The sequence below is a fragment of the Podarcis bocagei genome (genome assembly GCF_964188305.1).
Source record: "Podarcis bocagei genome assembly, chromosome: 9".
Classification (NCBI taxonomy): Eukaryota; Metazoa; Chordata; class Lepidosauria; order Squamata; family Lacertidae; genus Podarcis; species Podarcis bocagei.
Genome location: NC_138134.1, coordinates 3,939,610 through 3,958,760, shown reverse-complemented (window position 1 = coordinate 3,958,760; position 19,151 = coordinate 3,939,610). Strand labels below are relative to the sequence as shown.

General features: G+C 42.7%; 1 protein-coding gene across 1 annotated transcript in view; it reads left to right on the top strand.

Annotated features, from left to right (window-relative positions):
• Window positions 1–16,899, top strand: part of WDR1 (WD repeat domain 1) — a 369,582-nt gene extending 352,683 nt beyond the window's left edge. Inside the window, exons 5-16 of the mRNA XM_081207736.1 lie at window positions 2,666–2,813; window positions 4,846–5,026; window positions 6,707–6,784; window positions 8,265–8,345; window positions 9,491–9,724; window positions 11,250–11,339; window positions 11,912–12,066; window positions 12,732–12,819; window positions 13,686–13,796; window positions 14,158–14,331; window positions 15,069–15,213; window positions 15,804–16,899. Coding sequence (XP_081063862.1) covers window positions 2,666–2,813; window positions 4,846–5,026; window positions 6,707–6,784; window positions 8,265–8,345; window positions 9,491–9,724; window positions 11,250–11,339; window positions 11,912–12,066; window positions 12,732–12,819; window positions 13,686–13,796; window positions 14,158–14,331; window positions 15,069–15,213; window positions 15,804–15,913 — 1,595 coding nt within the window. The 3' untranslated portion in view covers window positions 15,914–16,899. The remainder of the gene's footprint in view (window positions 1–2,665; window positions 2,814–4,845; window positions 5,027–6,706; window positions 6,785–8,264; window positions 8,346–9,490; window positions 9,725–11,249; window positions 11,340–11,911; window positions 12,067–12,731; window positions 12,820–13,685; window positions 13,797–14,157; window positions 14,332–15,068; window positions 15,214–15,803) is intronic.
• The last annotated feature ends 2,252 nt before the right edge of the window (window positions 16,900–19,151 follow it).

The following is a 19,151-nucleotide window of genomic DNA, read 5'->3' as shown; positions in this document are numbered from 1 at the left end:
TTTTGCAGTTGTATAGAATCACAGAGCACACAATACCCAGGATATAGTTAATTTTAGATTCAATACTCTGGGGACGGGAGACGTAATTTCAAGAGATGTGGTCTCTTGCGCTTCTTAATACTAGCTTGCTCTTTACTTGATCTGCATCTTAACTCTCTCTAGACCTAAATTTGAGGCTTAGTTAATAATAACCCTGTGCATGGTGATTTTCAGTGGAAAGCAAAAGTAGATGAATCCCTGTGCTGAAGGTACTTGCAGTCTAAATTCTCAGAAAAATAACTTAAGGAAGAAGCAAGCTTTGGGGGGGAGAATGCATTTTCCATGTCAAAGATAGTTGTACGCTAAAACTGTATGAATGTTTAGAAGCATGTGAACATGGTAAGAAAGCTTTGAGCTGGCCGAGTTCCCATCAGCAATATTTGACTTTGTATTATCACAGACTTTAATCAGTGATACGTGGTTTCTTATGAATTCCTTTGAAGTCCATACAGAAGTAGCATTTTTCCAAAAAGAGTACATTGGTTTTTACTGAGTGTCGTCTGAATAAGCACAATCCTATGGACCAACAGACATTGAGAATAGAAAGTGTGATTTTGCCCAAACTCCATACATTTCACAACTTCCGGTAGGACAACTGTATCAAGAAGAGGAATTGGCTTCCAGCAATGATCTCCAGCCTACACTGATGTCATTGGAAGTCACACTAGCAGTTAAAGGCCCTGCTTTCCAACAGTATTGAGAGCATGAAGAGTTTGACTCCTCTTATTCCTGGCAAGTGCAAATGCCTTGGCTGGTTATACTATTGTGAGATGCCTTTGAACATGGCTGTACATAGAGAATTTTGTTTGTTTGCTATCTTTCCACAGTTAAAACCATGCTCAAGGCAGCTTACAGCATGAAAAAAATGTAAAATTACAAACTTAACAAGTAGTCATAAACAAAAAAATGTATCAAAAAGTACACAATGCAAAGTTGAGCCATTTCAACATAAATTGTTAAGAAGATCTAAAAATAAAGATAAAAAAATTAATATCAACAACAGCAACAAAAGCCCTCTAAAAACAGTACTCCAGTCCAAGAGTCTGTTCAGCAGCCTCGGCTTTTGTAGCTGGAGTCAGTCCAGGCCAGGTGGAAAAAGGCCTGCAAGGCAGGGATCAGGTTTTCCAGGACTCTCAGCCAAGGTCTAAACAAGATTTAAACATGGCTGTAGCATGCAAGACTTCATACATGTGCACCTCCACTCCATTGGACGGAGGAGGATTGTGTCAATTCTTCTGGGATTCTGTCTTTGCTTACTGGCATTTGCAGCCCCATTGTCTAACTTAAACCTAAAATCAGAAGATTTGGCTATTTTAAATGTGGAGGTTATTCTTGAATAGTATGGATTTGTGCAACCAGTGATTAATGGGAAAGACAATATCTTGGTAGATACTGTTCTTTGCAGGCACTGCTGCCTTTCTCTACTGAGCTCCAAACCGTGAGAGAGAGAGAAATGACTCTTATTTATTGAGTATTCTTTCAAGCTCCCTGGAGAGCTTGGAGACCACCTCCTTATTAGACTTCAAGATGCTGCCTGCACAGGGATATGGAAATGAGAACCTTGGTTTCACGAACAAGTCCCGTGGCCTCCATTTTAGCAGACAGCTCTTGCATAGACCAGGAAACCCAAGGAGGAGGTTAAGCAAGCTACTGTCAAACAAGAAAGATACTGTGTTGAATTGCAATGGCTCTTCCGGGTTTTTTGCAGAGGCCTTTGGACAATCAAGCACATTTTGGTTACTCGGTGCATGATTTTAGAAATAATAGTCCCAATGAGGTTTTGAAAGGGGACTTTAGAAATGAAGAAATGCATGCATGCCTTATGAACAATGCAAACACAAATGAACACTTCTTAAAAAATAGAGGTAAAAAGCAATTGAAAATTAGATAATACAGCTTAGCATCTTGATTCGGGTATAAAGATATAAGTCAGGTATGAAGATGGAGGGTTGGATGGGTTGGAATTTATCTTGTCCTTCTGTGTAAGGGAGGGGCTGAGATTCAGTGGAGGCTCCCGCAGAAGGTGAGGAAGGAAAGATAATTCTTGCCAAGCTCTTCCTGCAGTCAAGTTTTCAGGAGAAGGTATAGAAAATCTCCTAGGCAAAACCAAGAGCAGTGGTGTGCACCTAAGCCCTGCCTGAGTGTCCCTAGGTGTGCAGGCTGCTTTTCAGATCTTTGTGCAATAAGTGCAAAGGTCTGGAGAGGATTTTAAAGTCTCCCAGTAATCCCCTAATAAGTCGGGGTCCCCACTCACAGAGAGGCCTCTAAGTGGTTCAGTCGAACATGCTTAAATCCTCTTAAGGTTTTCTGTGCTAATCACATGCCAGGAAGTGCTGCAGGCGAGACTTCTGCCAGTGTCCCTGCCACATTCTTGGTTTTGCTTATTGCATGTTCAGGCAAATGTAGTCAGCACTGCACACAATCAAACACCTGCAGTTTCTCCACAAAACATTTATAATAGTTGCCATGTCATTGTCACTGTGGTTTGCAGAAAGAGTTTAGCATTCCTAACACGCACACTGGTAAGTTCTCGCACGCCTGAAGATTTGAATGTGGCAAAGTGATGGCCGTGCGGCAACTACGTCTTGATGGAATGGTGACTATGTGTATTGCTGTGCTGTGACAGATATTTCCGGGAAGCTAAGGATTTGGGACACCACGCAGAAGGAACATCTATTGAAGTATGAATACCAGCCATTTGCAGGAAAAATAAAAGACATTGCATGGACAGAAGATAGCAAGAGGCTTGCTGCTGTTGGGGAAGGAAGGGAAAAGTGAGTAGAGAATCAAAGTATTTTTTTTGCTCATTCCTGCAGGAGAACTTGGCTTATTCTTGTGTTTTAATTTCCAGATTCACAGTTGATAGCTGATGATTTAACATCTAGAGATCTTTTAATAGCTCACATTCTTGGAAACCATTTCCACAAGGAAGCCAGAGGGTTTTTAAATGGCCTTGAGCAGCAGTAGCAAGAGTTTTACACGTGTAGTGGTCCTAGTGTTATAGTCTTGGACACAGTAAAGGATCCCACAGTCCAAGGAAACCTGCATTCAAGCACCTCCTACTGAAAGGGCTTCTTAAAATTATTCTCCAAAGCCCTGGAATGCAGCACGAGAAGGCAAGCATTGGCATGAAAACTGCTTAAAAGGTACAAGCATCATTGCCGCCGCTTTTTAAGCTCAGCCTGATCCTTAAAGAGCATTTAAGATTATTAACATTGATAATCTTGATGGAGAATGGCCAGTTTGTAGAGCTTCTCCCTGGAATGCAAGGATGCTACTGCCGCCGCCGGCATCTCAAGGCACAGAACAAAACAGAGAGTCAGTTTTATAGAAATAAATGCCCCTCAGCCCACACTTCAGCAAAGCTCCAGCCAACCACTTCTTCAGAGATCTTTCACCTTCATGGTTGCAGTTCTGCCACAGAGTAGTCTGAGGTGAATATATTTACACTGTGTTTCATCCCATGCCTTGGGATGGCATAAAACCTCTTTCTTCCCTCCAGTGGAGCCTCACAATGTAATGCAAATAATAACACCTTGGAGATCCCGGGCCTCGGCCAGGGCCAGGGCCTTTTTGGCCTTGGCCCCGGGCTGATGGAATGCTCTGCCACAAGAGGGCCGTGCGGGATTTGACATCTTTCCACAGGGCCTGCAAGACGGAGTTGTTCCGCCAGGCCTTTGGTCGGGGCTCAGCCTGACTCCGCTTTTCTTTTTGTCTAAGATCTAATATGAAAGAAGCCTCCCAGCATTCTCGCAGGCCCATATAAGATCAGCGTAAACAGTTGGGCCGATGAGCACTTACTGTTCCCAACCCTAACCCTGCGGAAGCCATCTAATTAGACTTTAATTTGATTTTGACCTTTTTTAAGGAGGAAATTCAATTATTGTTTGATTTTATGCCATTGTTATATATCTAATGTTAGCCGCCCTGAGCCTGACTTCGACCAGGGAGGGCGGGATATAAATAAAAGTTTATTATATCTTTTTCCTCAGAATATTTGTATGGCACTTAGAGTTCACGCATAACTAGAACAGCAGTTTGTTCTTACAGTCAGTATAGATGCAGGGAACTCCCTGAAAATAAGGCCCATTACTGCTTATTTGGCAGTACAGTTGTACCTTGATTCTCGGACAGAATCCATTCCGGAAGTCAGTTCGACTTCTGAAAACGTTCGGAAACCAAAGTGCGGCTTCCGATTATCTGCAGGAGCTTCCTGCGCTCAATAGGAAGCTGTGTCGGACGTTCGGCTTCCAAAAATAGTTTGCAAACCGGAACAGTCACTTCCAAGTTTATGGCATTTGGGAGCTAAAACATTCGAGCTGTTCAAAAACCAAGATATGACTATAAATAAAACTCTTGCCAGTTCAGCTCTTGTATGACATGGCTTGTGTGTTCAAATGATAGGAACAGTCTCTATAATTCAAAATAGCTTCAGATGACTGATTCTTATTATATTTTTGTTATTTCAGTTGTTACAATTGTGTTTTAATTATTGGTATATTGCATTTTACCTTATGTGCACTGCTCTGCATGAGGGAAAGGAGTATATAAATAAAAATACTACAGTGTGTTGCTCCTTTATCTATCAGTACATGAAGCAAGTGCCCTATTTTGTTACATTATTTGTTTATGCATAATGGGCAAAGGATTTGAATGCCATAGAGAACGAAGCTAAAACTGCACAAGATTAACTGGGCGGTCTAATTTCTGTTGTGTAAATCCACTCAACGTGCTGGCTGTGCTCAATACGTTAAGTCCTATATATAGTCCTCATTCTATGTGACTTGATTTGTTTCTTCTTACTAGATTTGGGGCTGTGTTTCTGTGGGATACCGGCTCTTCAGTAGGCGAGATCACCGGCCACAACAAAGTGATCAATAGTGTGGATATTAAACAGACCAGACCATACCGCCTCGTGACTGGCAGTGATGACAATTGTGCTGCTTTCTTTGAAGGACCACCGTTCAAATTCAAGTTTACAATAAGTGTGAGTTGTCATTCTTTGCCACCTGTGTGCCGTCTGTCTTTGAGATCCAGCTCTCTCCCCGTTCCTGCACAAGCAGAGAGCAGCCTCTTTCTCTTTCTCTTTCTCTTTCTCTTTCTCTTTCTCTTTCTCTTGTGTTTTGGGGAATAGGCAGCATTGCATTTCAGCCCTTTGCACTTCATGGTGGTGTTGGGAAGTGGGAGCTTAAAATCCTCATGTGGAAGCATAAGATCACCTTTGCTATCATGGAGCCAGCACAGTATTTTTCAGAATTACAGCAGGTCTAAAGTCTTGGGACTCTAGAGCTTTCTCTGCAATTAAAGCAGGATTGCTTATCTGCCCAGGGAGAATGTTAAATATTTTAATAGTTGCAAGCAGTTGTCTTTGCAGTGCAGGCTAACTAGTGCACAGACCATAGCAGATTGCATTCTTACTTACACCTTCCTTAGCCCCTTCGCCTGTTATTTGCATGAAGGGGTTTCCACCAGTCAAGGGCAGTGGAGGCACACAGCTTCCCCTCATGGGTCCCAAGGAAGCCTATCCACCTAGTGAGCTATGAATATAGGCTTTCCTTCTCCAGACCATCATAATTTGTAGGCATCAGGGAAGGGTCTGGGGAAAAGCTGTGCAGCCCACTGCCCCTTGACTACATGAGCCCTCCTTCAAACAGGCAAGGTGTCTGTTGCTACTTACATTATTTTCACGCACACTGTTTAAGAGTACAAAGATGAAATACATTGAAAGATAGCTCTGTATTATTTTGCCCTATACAGATGTAGCTTTAGTCATATTCAGTGGGGCCAATGATCTGGATTATAACTGCATATCCAGATCCACATAAGCTATGTGCACTGAAAGTCATCTTCTAGGAAAGGCCTATATACCTGCACACTCATTATTTTTAAATGCAAAATTGGTGAAGAGATGTTAGTGCTTCGGGACCACCTCTCTTCCTGTGAGCCACCCAGGACTTTGCCTCGTATGCTGTTTTTTAATTTGGCATTTGATTGCTTTTGCATTTTGTCTTAAGTCTTTTGGAGGCATTTTCTGTATAATGTGAGCAACAAATACTGCTGTTATAGTTACAGGTCAGGGGTGGGGAAACCTGTGGACCAAACTTGGCCCTCCAAGCATCCTCATTTCGTCCACAAGACAATTTTCAGAAAGCCTTGTGCAGATGTGATTTAAGTCTATGGACAGTGGCTGAAGTAATCTCTTAGAGACACACCCAGAGAAGGGCCACTCGTTGACTTAGGGCAGTGATGGCCAAACTTGGCCCTCCAGCTGTTTTGGGACTACAATTCCCATCATCCCTGACCACTGGTCCTGTTAGCTAGGGATGATGGGAGTTGTAGTCCCAAAACAGCTGGAGGGCCCAGTTTGGCCATCACTGACTTAGGGTCTTTGTTGCCTCATGTCAGCAGAGGGGTTCTGTCAGGTATAGGGAGTCCTGAGCCACATAAGTCTTTATAGCTTAAAACAAGCACTTAGAATTGGGCTTGGGAACACGTGCAGTTGTGCTGAGACTGCTGTTACACAGTACTTGAAGTAGGAAGGCTTTGAGCTGCTTGCACAACCCACAGCAGGCTAATGGTGGAGACCAACGAGCAGCACAAAATCAGCTGAAGTAATCCGTTTGGGAATTGACATCCTTTTATATATATAAATATGTTTCTCCTATAGGATCACAGCCGGTTTGTTAACTGTGTGAGATTTTCTCCAGATGGAAATAGGTTTGCTACAGCCAGTGCAGATGGCCAGGTAAAATCAAGCCATTTCTTACCTTTTTTTGGGGGGGGCAGATATGCCTCTAGCTAAATGGAGGATCTGCTTTGAGTGTCAAAGGTCCCAGGATCAGTCCCTGGTATCTCCAGTTAAAGATCTCGCCTTGGAACACCAGGAACCTAGGAGTGTCATTGCTGGTCATAAGAGATAATGTGGATCCGGATGGAGCAGTGGCCTGGTTCTTCATAAGATACTTTTCCTCTGGAGCTAGCACAGCAGTAACCGTGCCAATATTTGTGGCACGTTAGGTTCTAAGCAAAAAGGGGTTGCCTCTCAGGAACTGGTGTTCCAGAATCAATGCTGGAGAAGGCAACAGAGGAAGGAGAGGGTGAATAAGGCAAAAATTAAGATTAGCCTCAAAGTCAGACAAGTATAAAAGTATTGGCCCCAAGGGGGGCAAATTCCATAGTATAGTAATAGTAATAGTAATAATTAATAATAATTTATTATTTGTACCCCGCCCATCTGGCTGGGTTTCCCCAGCCACTCTGGGCAGCTTCCAACAAAGATTAAAAATACATTAAAATGTCACACATTGAAAACTTCCCTAAACAGGGCTGCCTTCAGATGTCTTCTAAATGTCAGGTAGTTGTGTATCTCTTTGACATCTGATGGGAGGGCATTCCACAGGGCGGGTGCCACCACCGAGAAAGCCTTCTGCATGGTTCCCTGTAGCTTTGCTTCTTGCAGTGAGGGAATCACCAGAAGGCCCTTGGAGCTGGACCTCACTGTCCGGACAGAACGATGGGGGTGGAGATGCTCCTTCAAGTATGCTGGGCCGAGGCCGTTTAGGGCTTTTAAAGGTCAGCACCAACAGTATAGGGCAATAAAATTATCAAGGTCAACCAAGATGTCACAAAATAGTGTGCAGACTTTTGACTACCAGCCTAAGAGTTGTGGAGATGAAAGATGGTGGAAAGTAAAATGTGGATTGGTGTTCAAGCCATGGAATCTGCCTCAGGTGGGATGCTGGAGGAGGTAGCAGAGGCTCTGTTAAATGCTATGTAGGTTTCAGATTACAACTGTTGGAAGAAAGAGCACACAATGGGTGAACCTTCATATTGGAGAGCATTAAAAAAATATTCTCAAATATGGAGGGTCAGCCATCTTAGGTTCCTTTTGGGACTTGATTGTAATGCAAACTACTTCCTGAAGGTAAAGAAGCAAGCATGACATTGATTGCCTTAACCCAGAGGCAACGCCAAGCATAGTATTTTCCTATATTTCAGATGTTTGGATCCTTTGGTAACTGTGTTTCATTAAACACGTTCCATTGCTTTCTGATGTCCGGAGTACACTGTTTGATTTTGATACTTAAATATCTGCCTACTTTAAAGAAACTGCTGGTGTTTCAATATGTGGGGTGGGCGGGGGGGGGGGGTTAAGTATGTTTAATTGCTGCCAAAAACCCCAAACCACTTAACTGATACTTTGTCTCATTTTCGGTTTTGAAAAGATATATATTTACGATGGCAAAACTGGAGAGAAAGTTGGTGCGCTAGGAGGAAATAAGGCACATGATGGAGGCATTTATGCAGTAAGTATATTGGGGCTTCCTCCTCTCTCTCTTTGACCAGACTGTTAGGTTATGTTGATTTCCACAGGCATTATATGGATCTGCTTTTCTTGCAACAGCATGAATCGTGTCTGGCTCCACTGCAGGCATGAAGGAGTTTCTTAATTGAAAAACCCAAGAGGTGTTGTGCCAACATTCACTTTCTTTTTGGGGTTAAAGCTTGAACCCCCAGCCATGCCAAGAGCAATGGGCATTCTTGGCAACGGGGCTGCTGGAGGATGCAGCTGGGTTCAGGGCCAGCAAAACGCTGTGAGTAGCTGTACAAGCTCTGATTCCTGGGCAGTCCCTCTAGATTTTAATGCAGGCTTGTTAAAAAATTGGTTCCAGTTTTAGTCTGTGGCATTTCATTGACTTGAGTTAGATGGACGGCTTAAAAGCCTCTTGATCGATAAAAGTTGTCCCAAGTAATCAGGGAGGCAGGTTTGTCCCTTAAAAAAAAAGATACAGGTACTTTGAAAAACCAAGGGCAGAGGAAGCCACCTTTGAATAAAGATTCTGCCTTCTTTCCCCAAGGAAGGGGGTGTCTGAGATGATGATGCAGCACTATGTGGGGTTGTTGTTTTTTAAGTAACAGACGTTCTGAAAGTGATGCTTTTCATTGTAAGATTTCTTTGGGATGCTTGTGGAATCTTCTGATTGATTAATTCATGAAATGCTTTTGAGTTCAGCTTTGCATTCCAGAATGGACAATTCATTTCTGATTCTTTGTTTCTCCCAGAGCTGTATTTACAGAATTACACAGAAATAAAAATAAGCTGTAATCATTACTTGGAATAGCTTTTTAAAAATACATATTCATAATCCTTCCTCCAGAGCACAGTAATAGATTGTGCTAGAAGGGAAAAAATTAAGAATATTATTATTAATAATATTATCAATTATTTCCTCTTGAGGTTCTTCTTCTGCAACATTCTGCTAGAGTACAATTGAAAGCAAAATAATAAACATTGAAATAAATGGAACAGTCTCATATTGGCGAGTCAGCTTGTCTGCATGATGTCTTCAAACTCGCCATCTGGGGAAATGTGCATAGGAAACAAATATAGGCTATCTCTGGTATTTAGGGCGAGCCTATACCTCTAAATCCCTTTGTTTCCTTCCAACAGATTAGTTGGAGTCCAGATGGCAATCGCCTACTTTCTGCTTCTGGAGACAAGACAGCTAAGATATGGGATGTTGGTGCTAATAGCGTTGTGAATACCTTTAACATGGGATCAAATGTTTTGGATCAGCAGCTGGGTTGTCTGTGGCAAAAGGGGCACTTGTTGACTGTCTCCCTTTCTGGCTACATCAACTATCTGGATGAGAACAATCCGGATAAGCCCCTTCGTGTCATCAAGGTCTGTGGAATCATTGAGCCGGCTGTTTCGAGTTTCCCAATCATGCACTGCTAGCATTATCCGTCTGTTTCCAACAGAAATGAGTGTGGTTGTGAAGACCCATTTAACAGAAAGGCTGCTTGAGCTACATTGTGGGTGCTCTTGTTCGGTTGGCTACACTGTTTTGCAGTAGTACTACAGTGGTACCTCGGGATGCGAACAGGATACGTTCTGGAGCCTCATTCGCATCCTGAACGCAATTTAAGACGCATCTGCACGTGCGCGGGTTGCGTTTCGCCGCTTCCGCGCATGCGCATGATGTCATTTTGAGCATCTGCGCATGCGTGAGCGGCAAAACCCGGAGGTAACGCACTCTGTTACTTCCGGGTTGCCGCGGAGTGCAACTCAAACGTGCTCAACCCGAAGCACATTCAACCTGAGGTATGACTGTAGTAGTAGTAGTAATTGGAATAATAGTATTTTATTTTATTATTTATTTTATTTATTATTCGTACCCCACCCATCTGATTGGGTTGCCCCAGCCACTCTGGGTGGCAAACGAGAAGTGACTTTACTTAATCCAAACCAGCCAGTTCTGAACAATATGTTCAGTGCTTGCCAGGTGGGAGGATTCCTGGTTAAATCAGAACAGAATCAACACTTGTAAGATCTCTTAGTTTGGGGAAAATGTGGTCTAAGTGCAGTAAGACAATTGCCTGGGGGGGGCATTTCAGACAGTAGCTAGCTGTGCATCTGCTTCTGAATGCCAAGCCTAAACAGCAGTCCGCCTCCCCCCCTCCCAAATTGCCACAAGGACAACCCTCTTTTTTAAACTGATGGAAAGTTCTGTTGCAGTCACAACTCATGGGCGTGTATTGTTTCAAGGGAAAGGAAAGCCCCTTGGAGTTGGCATGCAGAACATCCCAGTGTATGTCTGCCTGACACCCCACCATTCTTGGCCGCCTGAAAATAGCCGTTAATCTTAAATGGCTCTGTCCCTCTCCTGTCCCTCCCCTTTCATATTAGACTGCTTACATCATTCCACCTCTTTCTCCCCTTTGTAGCCTTTGGCACAGTCTTAGTCTCCTACATAGAAACTAAGCCAAAATATTTGTTGCTGAACAGGGTGCATAGTCTTCCTTCCCTTCCCTCTGTTGTCTACTTTCCCCCACATCATAATTTGCATTGTAAGCTCCTCGGGGCCTGTAATATATAATAGGATAATATTTGCCCTGTGTTGTTGTTTTTAATAGGCTATTTTAAGGATAAGACAATGGCTTGGGACCAATTCCTTTTCTTCCCCTGCCCCAGAAGCGCATAGCATAGGGTTTGTGGGCTTGTCAACTTTCCCTTTTGTCTATTATCAGAGGAGTTTGAGGTTAGGTGAAGCTTTCCCGGGGGGGGGGGGATGTTCTTCCCAAAATCTGTGCAAAGAAGTCCAGATTTGGGCAGGAAGAAACAAGTGGGCACAACGTGCTGTGAGTAACTTGAGCTGCTGTCTGTGTAAGTGTAAGAGTTTGTGTTAATTATGTGTGCTTTCTTTCAGGGTCACAGTAAATCAATACAATGTCTTACGGTGCATAAAAATGGGGGGAAATCCTATATCTACTCTGGAAGCCATGATGGGCATATTAATATCCTTTGAGTAACCAAGCAATGTTTTTTTGCAGATGAAAACTCCCTAGTGCTGTGCTGCTATATATGGCTGTCTTTCTTCCCTTTCTCGTAATATTTGCTACTCACTGAAGCATTCTTGGCATGCAGGGTAGTATTAGAGCACAGTTCTCATTTGAACTGCTAAATGAAAGCCTTATGAGTATCTATCTCTCCCAATGAGACTGCTGTTTTCAGTATAAGTGTCAGTGCAATTCTTTGATTTGGTTGGCGCTTTGAACAAAAACTGCCCCACACAAAGATGGCAGCTGTTCTATCCCGCTGAATTTCACATTGCCTTTTTTGTGCCGTCACCCAAGATACTGTGCTGGCTAGTTTCAGCGAGGCATCTTCAGAAAGTTCTACAGCAGGGTTGCGTGCTAGTTGCAACTGGGAAGAATTCTCTGTTTCTTTGCAAGCCATGCGGTTTAGTGACATGTGTGCTGTCCTAAGCATAGCACAACTGAGGAATTGAGTCGGTTTGATTGTTCCTTGCAATAAATGTTGGGTGTCACGCTCATCCTGAAGAAAATTTCCTTAATATTTTGTTCACATTATTGGGATTCTGAGACAGGAGAAAATGACAGCTTTTCTGGGAAAGGACACACAAACCAGGTTTCACGAATGGCTGTGGATGAGTCGGAGCAGCTGGTCAGCTGCAGCATGGATGATACTGTGCGGTACACCAGTCTGAGCAAAAAAGACACCAGGTAACGTGCGTGTCAACCTCCACACAAATAATTTTCTTTTAGCGTAACACTAAATGACCGTGCCAAAGTTTCAGGCCATCTAATTCTGCTGTGTTAAAGCACTATATCAGAAAACCAGGTATCACAAGCGACTTTGGTTGTTCTTTCTGCAACCAACATTATCCTTGGTCGGCGTTATAAAAAAGCACCAGTTTTACACTGCTGAGCAGATGGGATTGATAATGCGCAATGGACAGTTGTGTTTCTCATCTTATATAGCAAGTTAAAATATCAATGCAATGTAGGAAAATAAATTTGAAGTGTCTGAGAATAAAATATTCTCCACCAAATGTGTAAGAAAAATATAAGCTGCTGCTCAAAATATGTGGGATGTCCAAAATGTTCTCGGTTGCCCTTTGATGTGCTCTAAGTACCAAACGCTAGTTCATTTTTTTAATTGGTGAAGTATATTGCACCTTGACTACTACAGCTTTCCATTGTCCCACCTTGGTCCCTTTACATCTACCCTGCTGCCCAAATTGCCCATCTTCCTGATGACAAAGTACCACTCCTTAAATCTCCATGCTTCGTATCTGCTCTCAGGTCCTTTGGTTCTATTCTTGCCAGTGATTTCAGCTCCTTCAGCTAAGGAAAAAATTCTCTCCTTTTTCCCTTTCCTTTTTCAGTGGCCAGGATGTTATTAAAATGGATGTTCAGCCCAAATGCATTGCAGTTGGACCTGGTGGGTACGCAGTGGTGATATGCATTGGAGAGGTGCGTATCAGGAAAAATGGATTGTATTGTAATGCAATATAACTACTAAAGACTGACCCCACTTACCTGGGAGTAAGACCCATTGACTTCCATAGGACTTACTTCCGAGTAGATGTGGTTTGGATTGCGTAATAAGTTTCTTAACCATAATGCACACTTTAAAACTTGTTTTGAAAGTGTAGCAGGTTATTTCTACTTGGATTTCTCATGGTGCTATTTAAAGTGATATTTGGTAACTGGTTTGTAGTGCTTAGATGCAGAAGCATTACTGGGTACTGGAAAGAGAGCACAGGCTGATGACATTATTACTGAGGCGGGCGGGGGGGGAGTTTATGCTATTTTACACGGATGTAAATGCAAGCCTCCTTTTTTGAGGGGTGAACAAACTCTTGCTGCTGGGCTTACTCTGTCGTGGCAACACACAGAAACACACACACGCTCCCTGCCACACCCATTGAGCTCTTACATTTGCCTCTAGGCAAATTAAGGTTGTGGGTGGCTGTGTCTCATTGCCACTGTGGTTTGTGGTGTGTTAACAGGGGCTGCAGGAATCGAGAGACACATTGGCTGGCTTCATGGTTTTCCCACATTGTGATTTTTGCGTATTGCGCAAGCAGATACACACACACATCATGCGTCACGATATATTGCCAGGTCAAAAATTATGAACCCAATATAACGATATGGAGTATGATATATCTATATATTGCCCAGCCCTATAAGGCAGCAATAAGCAATGCCTCCCATTTGCAAGTGTCTCTCACTGCTTTGGACATGTGAAGGGGTCCTTTGGACCGAAGAGGGAAGCCTCCTGTAGCATGTAGTGGAAGTACCTCAGTGTGATTTGCATACTCCTCGGATTACAGATCGTTCTGATGAAGGACAAGAAGAAGTGCTTTGCAATTGATAACCCTGGCTTTGAACCAGAAGTGGTAGCAGTTCATCCTGGAGGCGGCATGGCAGCCGTCGGAGGAACAGTAAGGGTTTTATTTTCCTCTTTAAGGTAGCCTTTTCTGCTCATTAAGCACTTGGCAGCTCCCACAGTGTAGCAACACTTGTGGAAACATTTTCAGTATAGTAATTTCAGATGCCCTCTTAGCTTCAGCTCTAATTATCCCGTAAATTGCTTCTGCCATTTGCCCTCCTCTTTCTCTCCAATAAATGTGCTGTTCCTATACCTTAATAACGGATGCAAAAGCAGCAATTGGGTGTGAACTGTTTATGGTGCAAGGCTTGAGAGACGTTTCTCACCCATGGCAGTAAAAGATCTGAAAGCCAGCAAGGCCGTTCTGGGCACTCTGAGGAGAGCTTGACTCTTGCGCATATTTTAACTTCCAGGATGGAAAAGTGTACCTGTATGCAATCCAGGGGACTTCTTTAAAGAAAGAGGAAAAGACGCTGGAAGCGAAAGGTCCTGTGACTGACTTGGCATATTCTCATGATGGTGCCTTTCTGGCAGTGACCGATGCAAGCAAGGCGGTCACGGTGTTTAGCGTTGCCGATGACTATGCGGTAAGCAGGACTTAGTTCTGTTTTTTGTATACTGTATTGTTTTATTGCTGTGGCCGATGGCTGACGCAAATAAAGATTCCTTCATTCATTCAGTGTAGAAACCTTGCACATACATCAAATATCCCTCATGGGCAGGTTTATTTAGTCATAAAAATGCTGTTGAAGCACGACTTAACACTTGGCGGGGTCTTGCAAATACAAATGGAAAACAGTAAGTGGCAGTGGAAGAACTGAGTGCTGTCCTAATTAATTTATATTATTAAAGCCTCTCTTGGAATCTGTTGTCCCTCTTTAGATTGAATTGGAATTTATTCAGTAGTTCTTGCATTGGGTTTTATTAGTTTCTGTGCAATTAGAACATAAAGAGCTTCGATTTTTTTTTTTTTAAAGTTTTTATTGCGTTTCTTTCCATAGGTTAACAGATTAATTTACATAGCAACATACCAGAAACATTTTTTTTATATATATAAATGAAAAGATAAAAGTTAAATATCGTCAAATTCACTTTCTTTTGGACCTCCTCACATCCTCTCAACATTGCTTTCATTATTCTAACCATTTCAGCAATTTATTATCTTGTTTCACATCTTATTGTACCTTTGAGTTTATTATGTTACCAATTTCGAAAGTTTGTAATTTGTTTTCAAGACTTTTAAGAGCTTCGATTTTTTTACCAATGGTTAATTCATTTTTAGGATTAAAAATCAGTGATTGTCTTACTTTCACTTTCTCAATAGGAGCATAATATTTTCTATGGACACCATGCGAAGATTGTTTGTATTGCCTGGTCACCAGATAACGAGCACTTTGCTTCTGGAGGAATGGATATGATGGTTTATGTTTGGACAGTGAGTGACCCAGAGACTCGAGTTAAAATACAAGGTAACAGTATAGCCTTCTCATTACGGAGAAATCTAAAGTGCTGTGTTCATCATTCATTGCATTCTTGGAATAACAGAAGGTGGGGAATAGTGTTTTTGAGGGAAATCACGGGGCTAAAATTATCCTGAAGGATGGAGACTTGTAAACAGGTTTTTCAACATCAAGGCCGCAATTCTGCCTGATACAGAGCGGCTGCTGTTAAGCCCTTAGTGTCGCCACTTCTTCCCCTGTCATGTGTGCTGCCAACTCCTTCCAGCGGCTCTTGCCTGTGTGTCGGGGTCTCCCAACAGAAGTGAAGTCATGCCTAGGGGCTGAGTGAGGGGGTTGTGCAGGTTGGTGAGGCTGGAAGATGAGTCTAGAAGAGCCTTGAGTAGAAATTAAAGACCTGACCAGCGTGTTGCCATCACACTGCGCGCAAGAATGGCGCAGGGGCCCCAGGTGAGCAAACATCAAGGGTGCTGGGAGGGGAGGGGAGAGGGGAGTTCATGCACAAGCCCTGGTATGAAAGGTACGTTCCTGCTAAACTTTTTAAGAGCAAATTTGGAAAGAGGTTGGTTGCATCAATTTACATTTTCTGTTGCTTCTGTCAGATGCCCACAGATTACATCATGTCAGCAGCTTGGCGTGGCTGGACGAACATACCTTGGTAACCACATCTCACGATGCATCTGTCAAAGAGTGGTCCATTTCCTACAAATAAAATGCCTTCAATCAGGAGAAGCTCATCAGGGACTAGAACTACTGGAGTGGAATATAGCATTTCTCTTCCTTAAAAATATACAAATCTGTCACGACCTCCAGGGTCCTATAGCATATTCTCATATCTTTGCAGAGGATGTTCGTATCTGTAATTAAATGACCTTTGAAAAGCTTTAGTCGGTAATGCTTTGCACTTGAGAAGCACTTAAATTATGTCTGGAGCTTGCAAAATCTTTTGTGTGCTGAACATTCCAGGGTCTGCAACCTAGCAGGTCGGCATAAAAGAGTTTAAATTGATTTGGTTCCTTAATTTTTAATATCTGTCACACACACACATACTTGCACATGGTATTGTACAGCATGAGAGTATTCTCATTTTTTTCTAACTGCAGAACATTTCTGTACTAACAGTCATAGTAAAGAATGCTAGTTGTGATCCAAAAATGAATTGTGGTGTGCAGCTACTGTATATTGGCTTGTCTGTAATGCACCAAATTGTTGCCTCAGATTTCCTTCACCAGATAACAAAGTGGGGTACGTCCATAATAAACCTTTTCTGTATTTCCTGTCCAGATTTGTAGTTATTTTTAAGATGGAAATGTGGGGTTTTGATGTATTTTGCCATTCTTTTAGTAATTAAAGTTTACAGATAAACGTCAAAGGCATTTTTTTCGGATATACCTTTGTTACCTTTTTGAACAAATGAGAATACTTGATCATGGTTTGTTGTTTGGAAATGAATGCTTCTAGATCTGCTTTAAATATACCTTCTTTCCTAAGGAGAAATATGTCTATGTAAGAACATTTGCAGTAATTATGAAAACGCCTTTTTCAGTACAGGAATTAAAGTAAAGTAAAGCAATTACTGTGAGTTGAACTGATCATTACAACAAACAGCAATCTCTAACACTGTAGAAACAGAAATATTTCTTCTGAAGAGACCTTTCTCCCAATAAAGAACTTCTGTATGTTTTATCTCCTGCTTAATACAGTTTGTGGGGTCACATTTATTTCAGTGGCGAAAATGAGATTTCTAGGACTGTATAAACCTCCCTTCAATCTTTCTCACATGTTTGCATGTGCTTGCAAGTAATGCGAAACCATGGTTTAGCCTAGGACTGGGGAGCCAGTGGTTTTCCATTCATGGTTTGCTGCTGCATGAATGAGCCCTTCATAAGCCTGAGCAAAGCCTTGACTTGCAAGGTCTCCTCTGCTCCACAGGCCAAGTACAGTTTTGCCTTCTATAAATCCCAGAGCTTTAGGAGCCAGGGAATTCTGCTTTACAACAAGCAGTGATTTGTTTCTGAACATGCCAGCTTCAAAACATGGGTTGTGAAGCTGGCTCATTAAACAACTACAGAGTGAGTCCATTTTGGATATTTTTCTTCTGCTTCTGAAAGCTGGGTGGGTAAAGACTTGGGGTTCCTCACTTTCCCCGGGCAGGAAATGCATGGTCAAGAGGGAAAAACAGGTAATTGCAATCAACATCAACCAGAAACCATCAGGTTGGGAGTGGGATAGGATAGGACAAGAAAGTATAGAGCCCATTCCCCCATTCAGACACTTGAAGTTAAGGAACTCTGGGGGGGGGGGGAGCCGTGTGAGAGAGATTTGGCTACTTCATGAGAAACTAAAATAAGGAGGAAGGAAAATTTCTTACGGGGAGCATTTTGAAATTGTGGCATCATTGTGAGGAAGTTTAACTGCAAGATTCCTTGTTTCTAAAGCCAGTTGTAGCAGCCTCCCACACGCTTCTATGCTGGCTCGTTTCAAGCTACTAAAATTCTGCTAATATTTCCAGATGTGCAACCTGTCCGGCTTCACCAGACTGCCTTTCATGCCTCCATCTTCCTTGTGAAAACAATGCAGCTGTCTAGGAATGGTGGCACTTTGCATTCCCAATGGGTGTACCTTTTTTTGATACAAGTGTTTCCAAATTACTGGTGTCATACTCACTTTCAAGTTTACAGCTTGTGCATACCTATCCAAGGCAAGTATCTCCTTGGAGGATACATATTTCATGATAATTCATCAATATTTAGCCTTTTCTCAGATTTTCATATCACAAACACATTTCCTTAAATGCAACGTCAGTTGATGGCTCTCAGCAGAGGCTGCCAATGAAGAAAAAAGAGCATTCTTCAGAGACTGATCTTTCAGGTGCTCCTTGCATTTCAAGCTAGCTGTTTTCTAAAGTGAAGTGAATTAAAACTCACATGGGAGACAGGTTTGAGAAGTGCAACCGAGTGAACTGCTGACCCACTGAACTTAGTGCTGTTATACCACTTCAAACAGCCCTGGCTTTCCACAAAGAATTGTGAGAAGTTAAGGGGGTTGATGATAATAATAATAACAATAGTTGTTAGGCTACTCCTCTTCCTCTCTGGTTTACAATTGTGAGTGGTTTAATCTCTTCACAGGGAACCCTGGGAATTGCAGCTCTGAAAGAAGAACAGGGTTCTCCAAACAACAACTTCTGTCATAATCTGCTATCAAAGCCAGAACACACTTTTTTTCCCCCAGACTCAGACTAACATAGCTACATGTATACACTTTGTGTAAACCATGGGTAGGCAAACTATGGCCCGGTGGCTGGATCCGGCCTAATCGCCTTCTAACTCTGGCCCGCGGACAGTCCAGGAATCAGCATGTTTTTACATGAGTAGAATGTGCCCTTTTATTTCAAATGCATCTCTGGGTTATTTGTGGGGCATAGGAATTCATTCATTATTATTTTTTCAAAATATAGTCTGCCCCCCCTGCTGAAAATGTTTGCTGACCCCTGGTATAGACTCCTTGCATGACAAAACCATGCCTTGCACATTGGACGAGCGTATTGTGGTACACAGGTCTGGCATGAAACGAGGAGTGTGTCTTGCCCCTTAGGCCCAAGCTACATGTTATGGGGAGTCATGTCATCCCTGGCAGGTCTCTGCAATGAGGGAGGAAGAAACGGGGAACAGGATGGGGCAACTTTTCTTTCCAGAGGGGAAGGGAGATAATATCCCTTAGCCAGCCAGGGGGTAAGTTTGAAGGGGCAAACGGCAGGGAAGAAATGAGGTAAGCAAGCACTGTCCTCTTCTGGTCCACTGTCACCTCTTCTACATACAGTGGTACCTCAGTTTACAAACTTAATCTGTTCCGGAAGTCCATTCTTAAACCGAAACCGTTCTTAAACCAAGGTGTGCTTTCCCTAATGAGGCCTCCCACTGCCAGTGCCCTTCCACTGTTCAGCTTCC